Genomic DNA, 9,359 nt, shown 5'->3' on the forward strand with positions numbered 1-9,359 from the left:
AAAAAAAAAACCATAGCGCAAGCATCGGGGCATTTTGACAAGTACTTGTCAAAATGCCCTGTTTTTTCCGCCCTCAGGCGGCCGCTTGCCTTGCGGTAGCGCCGGGCCTGCCAGCATCCAATGAAAAACGTATTGCAACTGAACGGATCTGGTGTGAATGGGCCCTAAGTGAAACTTTGTATATAGATGTCATCGGCACACCAGCACGACCGAGTCCAAGTCAGTGCAAATCCTTTTCTTGATATCAAGATATGTGGAGTGACATCCATCGATAAATGGATTTGCACTGACTCGGTTGTGCTGGTGTGCCGATGACATCTTTATACAAAGTTGTACTGTGTGCGGACGCCATCCGCGGTCATTCCTAGCACCCATCAACTCTTTTGGGATTTCCGGTAAGGAGTGCTACAAGATTTATGGACATTGGGCACTAAGAAAGGCTAGGTTCACACCTGGGCGACTCCTGACCGCACGGCAATCGTGCACAATGGCACCCCAGTCGCGCGGGGCGATCATGTGGTTTACCGCCGCTATTCAGCCCGCGCAATTGAAGACGGTCACTGCAAAAAAAAAAAGCAGCGCATCGTGTGTTGCAAAAAAAAATGTACCGTATTTGCCGGCGTATACGGTGACTGGGTGTATAAGACTACCCCCTAATTTTCCACTTAAAACATAGGTTTTGGGCTATACTCGTCATATAAGACTACCCCACTTCCATTTATAAACATGATGGATGGATGTGCGGTAATACTGTATGTACGGTAGCTTCAGCTACATACAGTATACCGCGCTGAGCCAATCACGGCGAGCGAAGTATTCTATTAATGAATACAAAGCCTGCTTGGATTGGCAGAGGTTGTGTACATCGCTCGCCGTGATTGGCTCAGCTACTGTATGTAGCCAAAGCTACCGTACATACAGTATTACCGCACATCCAGCGGGCTGACAGATTAGGGATGTTCGTTTTGGGCCAGCTTGCCCCAAACGAACTAAAGGTATACATTGTATACCCCGCGTATAAGATGACCCCCGATTTTAGGGGGATGTTTTTAGGTATAAAAAGTAGTCTTATACGCCAGCAAATACAGTACTTGTACTTTTTTTAGCGATTGCCACGCGGAAGTCATCCCATTGATATCAATGGGGCCACACGATCGCGCGGCCCGGGTATCGCTGAGGTGTGAACCTTGCTTGATAATAGCAGCTGTCATTGGCACGTCTTTGTTTACAAAGTCATGTGATCACTGTCATAGCTAATCAGGAACCATGCTGACTTGCTCCTGATTGCTAGTGCAGACCCTCATTGCTGGATGCACTCTGCATGTTCCATGTCATAATTTAGATATCCGAAGTTGTATAAATTGTCAGAGTTCAGAAAAGAGCTTTTCAACCGATGGCAAAAATGTATTACTACTACAAGCTCCTAGGACTCATCTCCTTTTCACCCATAACCCTCTATAGTCTGTGGCCCAGCTTTCATTATCCCTCCAACTCCGTCCTAAGCAATCATAAATATGAGCCAATAAAGGGAAGCAATTAGGACAAGAAAAAAGCATAACACCAGAGCTTACCATAAAAGAAAAAACTATTAACTCAACAAAGCCAATGTTGTAAAGTAGTTTTAAGGCAGGGGTGCCCACAATTTTTGTGTTAAGATCTACTTTTCAAATGACGAGCTACATGAGATCTACCAACAAAAACAAACCTCCCACCCGCTCCTTCTCTCTCGCTCTCTCTCCTGGCTGCCTCTCCTCTCTCTCTCCTGGCTGCCTCTCCTCTCTCTCTCCTGGCTGTCTCTCCTCTCTCTCCTGGCTGCCTCTCCTCTCTCTCCTGGCTGTCTCTCCTCTTTCTCCTGGCTGCCTCTCCTCTCTCTCCTGGCTGTCTCTCCTCTCTCTCCTGGCTGTCTCTCCTTGCCCTCTCTAAAGTCGCTGCTCTGCAATATTACAGAACACCGGGAAGCTAGACCTCGTACTTCTCCTTTCGTGCTCGGCCCTCCATCCTAAAGTTGCTGCTCTCATGCTGTCGGCCTCTGCCTTCATGTGTCAAACGCAGCAGATGGGGAGGGGCTAAACCGACCGTAGGAGGGTTCTCGGGATAGTGAGCCAATTTACAATGGTGATCTACCAGCATCAGCTTTGTGAGCTACTGCTAGATCACCATCTACCTAATGGGCACCCCTGTTTTTAAGGTGTCTACCAAATTTGAAGTGTCCTAGCTTTGTGGTCTATATGTGGGAAGTCATCATGGAGAAGAGACCAGACAAGTCCTTCATTGGTCTGACTACCAAAGCACAGATTGAACTAGTGGCTCACCCCCGATACTCTCCAGGCTTTGACCCCCTCTTCTAAAAACTGAAGGAACACTTGCAAGCAGGGCCGAATTTACTCCAAGGCCAGGTTCCTCAATGCGCCCCCCTACCCGCCAACATAAACAATGGCAGACCTGCAGGCTGCATACAATGTCGCTGAGATCACTTGAACAAAACAAGCGGTGACTTCCCTGCTGTAGTTTTAGCTCTGCTTGCCCAAACAACTACCCGCCCCAGGAGATAGGAATTCCACACCCCTGATGCCTCTCTACTCCCTGCTGCCCCAAGGCCGGGCCTTGGTTGGCCTTGTGGGAAATCCGGCCCTGCTTGCAAGGAAGGTGTTTTGGAAGCAATGATAAATTCATGGATGCTGCTGTGGTGTGCTTTGAGGGTAAAGTGTTCTCCTGAATGGAATGAAAATGCTTCAGCATGGTCAATGAAAGTGCACTGAAGTCAAGTTGGCTCCCTGTATCATATATACTGGTCTTGCCCGCGCTTGCGGGTTTTCTGGAAGTTGGTCCCAAACACACTGCCTGTTACAATGAAAGCTTCCTTTAGAGCCTATTCACTATCTACTGGGCCTTCCGTTCCTGCACCTCCATAAACATGAACGTAAATTGGCTTCTCATATCTTGACGGCAGCTCGCTGCCTCATAGCCCTCCAATGGAAGCGCCAGACCCCTCCATCTGAAGTGGAGCTGTATCAACGTGTCAAGGAGGTGCAGGGGTTGGAACACCGGACGGCTCAGTTGAATAATACTTTACATGTCTATGAAAAGGTATGGAAAGCCTGGAACTCTATGGAAGACCAGTTACTGTTGCCAAGGTGATAAGGCCCGTAGCGCTAAAATTCACATCAATGGGTCTAACATCAGCGGGGCCGAAGCAAGTTTAAAAGAGAACTATGAGGTGAATGCTTTTCACTCACCTCATAGGTTTAGACGACCTGTGACAATGAGACTGTCACAGGTCGGCTCAGTAGATCGGGAGGTGAGCGAACACATACCGGCGTTCGCTCACCTCTCGATCCTGAGCTTCAGCTGCCGCACCTCAGTATACCGCAAGCTACAACTCGCGGTATACTGAGCTTAGGGTGACAGGAGGACGCTAGTTTGTGTCCTCCCGTTACCCTAAGGAGAACTATTTTGAAAAGCCTTTATGGCTTAGATCTACATATAATTTTGATGTTTTGTTTGTTCATGACTTTACTTCATGTGTATACCATGTTGGTTGCATACAGTTTAGTCACAGAGTTGTGATTAATATTTGCTATAAACAGGCTCGACATGCATCTTTTTCTAATTGAAAGATCGGATTAATGCTTATCCCGAGTGGTCTATTTGTAGAAACTTAGAGTGCAGGTTGGTGTCTAAAACCACCGTTACTCTACATTTGTAGAGTTGGTCCACGGCTGTGTTACTTAAAGTGACATTAAAGCCTCAGATTTTTTAACATAAACCAATACTGTAATGTGCGCCTTACTGTAATCCATGGTTGTTTCCCTTCTCTTTGCTGCTCTTCCTTTTAAATCCTCATGTCTTCTCATGCTTGGGGAGAACTTCCATTTTGCAGCTGAGTGCCTCTTCCTGTAGTGCTGGCTCAGGTTACAAACCAACACACAGACACCGTGTATCCATTCCAGAGACAAGGCAGTCTGCTGCAAAATAGAAGTTCTCCCCAAGCATGAGAACAGATACAGATTTAAAAGGAAGAGCAGCAAAGAGAAGGGAAACTACCATGGATTACAGTAAGGCGCACATTACAGTATTGGTTTATGTTAGAAAATCTGAGGGTTTAATGTCACTTTAACTTCTAAATATGACTGTTAAAATGTGGGACTGCTCCGGTTAATATTTCCTTTTATGTATATTTTTATTGTCCAATTGATACATTTACAGTATTTTGTAATTTTATATTGACCGTATGAAAGTAAAAAAAAAAAAAAATAAAAGGAGCCGCAGCCAGCGTTTAAAATAAAAAAGGCAGCTTCGGTTACAAACTCTCTGCCACAAGATGTCCTCAGTCATCCATGTTGAATGACACCCATTACTCCACCTGGAAGATGGAGGACATACTGTGAGTGTAAAGGTGCCCATACACTCTACAACCCTTGCAAGACTTTTGTCTTGCGAGGGTTGTAAAGTACTTAAAAAAACGTACGATCTGCCCATCTTGGACAGGCAGATCGTACTTGCGATCATCGCAGGCCGCGCCCCCCCTGAGGGGCGGGCTTCCGATGACTGCAATGCTGAACGGGCACACCGGCCCGTTCGGCAGTGATCTCTCGATCGTGTTAAAAACCAGCCGAAAACCGAACGATTCTCGGCTGGTTTTCCAACATGCTCGATATACAAAAGTCGTGCGACCGTACAGTAGAAACTGTCGCACGCCTTCCATACCCTGCACGATTCTCGTACGATCGCGGGATTTCCCGCGATTCTCGTGCAGTGTATGGGCACCTTTAGGCTCCCTGTATTCAGTATTATCCTGACTCTTTACTATGTGGCTGAGACAACAGAGTTCTAAATCACCTCTCACAGAAAGCCAAAAAATTCTCGTGACTTCATCAGCAAAACCTGCCGAGGCATACAAGCAAAGAAAAGCTGAATCGAGGAATGCAAAACTTACCCTTGACTAATAGACTCTCCATCAGCATTTATGTTTTGTTTTTTGTTTTTTTTAATGGTTTACTCAAAGTTTTGAGTTTGCACAAAGAAAAAAAAACTTACTTGAATATTCTTTTCACAGTCTGTCTGGTGATGGAGCATGAGCTCACTTTCCAAAAGGAACCGCTTGCCGCACTTGTCGCAAATCCTCATGCGACTGTGGGTGACGTTCATGTGCTTTTCCAGATACCACCTATTATTGAAAACCCTAGGGCACTTTTTACAAGGGAAGTTCTGCTTCTCCTCAAATTTGGCCTTTTGCCCCAACACATCCTGTCCTTTCTTTTTCCTCCTCCCGCTGCTTCCCCGATTTCGGGATGCTTTCGCTCCTTTCCTCAGGTTGGCGGTCTTGTCTTTGCCCGGCGACTTGCTCCCCTCGCCGGGAGAGTTTTCATCTTTGGCCATCTCTGACGACTCATCATTGTCCTTTTCCTCCTCCTCTTCTTCTTCTTCCTCTTCCTCCTCCTCCTCCTCTTCATCCTGCCGGGGTTCTCCGATATCTTCCTCTTCGCTTGGGAGGAGGTCATCGTCGTCATCCTCCAACATGTCAAGAAAATCTTCCTCTTCCTCCATCCCACCTTCTTCTTCCTCATTTTCATCATCGCCCTCTTCTTCCGATCCCTGTTCATCGCCATCTGACCGGTCTAAGACAGTCACCGTGTCTGTTGACCCCTTATTCTCAGTCCCTTTAGAAACGTTTAGTGTCTGGTTATTTAAGTTGACCTCCACAATGATCTGTTCTCTGTTGTAGGACTCTTGGCTTTCCATGTCCTCCTCAGAGTCGGCTCCTTCAATTTTACAGATCCTACTCCCACTCCTATCCTCATCTTTAAAATACTGCTTAGGCGATGCGGCATTGGGCAGATGTCCTTTGCTCACACTGTCCTCTACCCGAACAGAGTAGGGATCATTCCCTTCCCGGGCGTAAATCTTTGTTGAAGGAGCATCAACCTCCTGTTTGATCTCCCTATAGAACTGAGGCTGCATGACCGTGGTGGTATTGGTCCTAGTGTCCTCCGTGTCCAGAACCTCGTTGGCCATCGCCAGGTTCAACGACCTGCTGTGGATGAGCTCCTGACACGACGTGACGATTTCGTTCATCTGCAACACGGCAGCAGCATTTAAAACGTCCTGCACATTGCAGCCGTTGACTAAGAGCTTAGAGGTGTAGATGAAGTTGAGGATCTGCTGGAAGCCTCGAGACGTCAAAGCCTCCAGGGACAGTTCCACCCTTTGAAGTTGCTTGTTCTGGGTGAAGAGAGAATGGAAGAACTGGCTGTAGGCAGCGAGGACACCCTTGTGAGCAGGGAAAGTGCTCTTCTGTTGGACCAGAACAATGTCCACATCGCAGAGGTCGGGCTGGAACAGGCGCTGCTCGTTGAGTCTGTCCATCAAACAGGTGAAGTGGAGGGCCACATCTTCCACCAGGGAATACTCCGTGGAGGGGTAATCCGTCGTCTTCTCCACTATCAACTGTAAGATCAGAGAGAGGAGTGTAAGTAAATCAGATACAAGACAGGATCAAAAGCAGCAGATAACATACATCAAAAACATCTAAAATACAACAATCTGACAAAAGCAATATAAAGATTGGGAGTCTGGATACTTCTATAGGATGTCAAGGAATTGGCGCTTCCAGAGCAACGAATGCAGAAGACCTAAATAGTGATAGGCCAGCTGAATTTCATCTACCTGGTTCCTGGAGTTCTTCCAACCCTAAATTCTAGAAATCACTCAAATAAATTACCTGTTGCATCGCAGGTTCATCCTCAGCTACTGATTACATTTATACAATTTAGCTCGATATTAGATATAGATTGCTGGTCGATTCCTGTCCCCTACTGGATGGAAGTTCTTGCCTTTATTCCTTATAATATGTTAAGCTCCAAAGAGGACCCCTCGGCCTTAGACTATATTATTATACAGGATTTATATGACGCCAACAGTTTGCGCAGCGCTTTACAATATAAGGAAGACATTACGATCTCAATACAATGCAAGACAAGATGGTAAGGAGAGCCCTGCCCCTGAGGGCTTACAATCTAAAAGGGAGGGGCCAGTGATACATGAGGAGGTAGCTGTGTGGGGATGAATTGTTTGAGAACGGGATGGTTTAGTGGTTAGGTTGAGGTGGGATAGGCTTCCCTGAAGAGATGAGTCTTTAGGGATTGCCTAAAGGCAGTCAGAGTTCGAGATAGACGGACAGGTTGGGGTAAAGAGTTCCAGAGGATAGGAGAGACTCTAGAGAAGTCCCGGAGGCGAGCATGGGAGGAGTTGACGAGGGAGCAAGAAAGCAGGAGGTGTTTGGGAAAGCGGAGGGGACGGTTAAGGCCTTGTTCACACCAAATGCAGACCAGATCTGCACGAGTTTTTGCACACGCAGTGGAGTGGGTTGTGCCGCGTTTTTTGATGCGTTCCGAGCCGTTTTCTTTTAGTTTAAAATGGCCTTTCAGTGCGTTCCAGGGCGTTTGCATGCATTTTTGATGCGTTTGCAGGCGTTCCAGAGCAGGTCCTGAGCAGGTAAAATAGGGCCTGCTGCAGTTTTTTTAACCTGCTCTGGAACGGAACGCTGCGATGTGAACTGGTGCTAAAAATACCATTGGAATACATTGGACGCAGTAGGTAGGGGATCTAAACACCTGGTCTTCAAGCAGTTAATACTTTGAATGTTATCCTTTGGGCTATTATAACTCAAAGATCCCGAGCTTCCTACTACTTGTTCTTTATAGAGAAAACCATTATTGTGCAACAACTGAATAATATAAAATGATTGATTTGATACACTACACACGGTGCGATTCAATTTAAGAAGAGAATGATACCGCCAATAATCTCAACCTGAACCTAATCTTAACCTGAAGGAAAATAATCACAACGTTGCAATCCTCGATTTGGAATAAAAGATCTTATGATTGCATTCTTCTGGTCCTTAAAAAGGTCCTTTACCCCCTTTTACTGAAAATCACATCAGAATGCAGCTCTGCGCGCTGATATGAAATCAACTTATTAAATAAAATATTTTTATTTTATTTACAATGACTGTTTGGCCTAGTGAAGTAGCCTATGCCTAACGCCCCTGACACACTGCACACAAAGCCGTGCAGAGCCAAGCAAAGCTGTCCGGCACGGAGCTTTGAGTGCAATGCGTGAGCCGAGTGCAGTCAGATGATTGACTGCACCTTCAGCCAATCGGCACGTGCCTAACAACCAGCCAGACGTCGCATCCTGACCCCCACGTTTATACGCGTGAGCCGATTGGCTGAAGATGACATTTTTCATCTCTTGCAAGCTGACGTGCCGAGGAGAAAATTACATGACACGCTGCTCGCAAAAGGCAGTGCGCCACCGCTCTGCGCGAAGTGTGTCACGGCCTTAAGAGATGCATCCTGGGATTGTTGCATCAGCAGAGCATTGCTGGGAAATCTCATCAGTAAACCGCAAAATCTCCCGAGATCTTCAGGAAAGGCATTTTCCTCCCCCGAGATGATGTGCAATGCCACATGTCCTAGTCACATGGGCCAGAGTTCCAAGAAGTAAAGGGAGATGGATTCATCTGCCCTTAGCAAAAATGGCCGCTGTGAGAGGACTGGGGAAAAAAATAAGGTATGCAAAGAATAAAAAGCCGGCAATTAACTAGAAGTATGTGTATGTAGAATGTCATTACTAATTTCTAAAGGTGCCTTTGTTGTCACTTTAAAGATTTGGGAGGGGGCGGGCACAGCTGGCTCTGCCTCTAGATAGGCAGAGCCAGCTGTCACTCACGCAGCTGGGTGGATCCAGACAGTAATCTCTGGATCCGTCCCGGCTGCGGCGGTCTCAGTATACTGTAGGTCGCTATATACTGAGCTTTGGGTCACGGGAGGACGCTAGTTTATGTCCTCCCGTTAACCTAAGGAGAACTATGGGGAAAAACACTGACCCCATAGTTCTCCTTTAAGCGGACAAAATGTCAATCAGTTCGGGTCTACATCTGCTTTGGGTTGAAATTCTTCAGCCTACATACAAGGGCGCCGCAGACGATCGCAGGGTAAAGAGTCGCGCAGTTCTGCGTTTTAATAAGCCAATAATGAGATGCGCACAACAAGCCAGCTGGAAAGGCAAAACGCATACGAGGCCGGGAGAAGCTTCATCTGTGACCCCGCGCTCATTCCTGCCCACCCGCAGCGAGGGGAGGGGAGCGCGGGCGTCCCACAGAGGACGAGCGCCAGCCTGGGGTCAGCGGAATTTAATGACCATTCCTAGAATCCAGAATGTACAATGAGCGTATATCGTCACTTCTCCATAAACGGGGCCAGGCGTTATCAAATCATCTCCGCGAACCCTCCGCACACGTCTCCCCCTCCAGAGACCCTCCTGCACACGTCTCCCTCCTCCCCAGACCCTCC

General features: G+C 47.1%; 1 protein-coding gene across 2 annotated transcripts in view; it reads right to left on the reverse strand.

Annotated features, from left to right (window-relative positions):
* ZBTB47 (zinc finger and BTB domain containing 47) overlaps positions 1-9,359 on the reverse strand; it is a 56,020-nt gene that overhangs the window by 26,279 nt on the left and 20,382 nt on the right. For both annotated transcript variants that reach the window (XM_018558651.1, XM_018558650.1), the window contains exon 2: positions 5,038-6,447. In XM_018558651.1, coding sequence (XP_018414153.1) covers positions 5,038-6,447 — 1,410 coding nt within the window. The remainder of the gene's footprint in view (positions 1-5,037; positions 6,448-9,359) is intronic.

Source organism: Nanorana parkeri, unplaced genomic scaffold (genome assembly GCF_000935625.1).
Source record: "Nanorana parkeri isolate BGI_ZX_2015 unplaced genomic scaffold, ASM93562v1 scaffold351, whole genome shotgun sequence".
NCBI lineage: Eukaryota > Metazoa > Chordata > Amphibia > Anura > Dicroglossidae > Nanorana > Nanorana parkeri.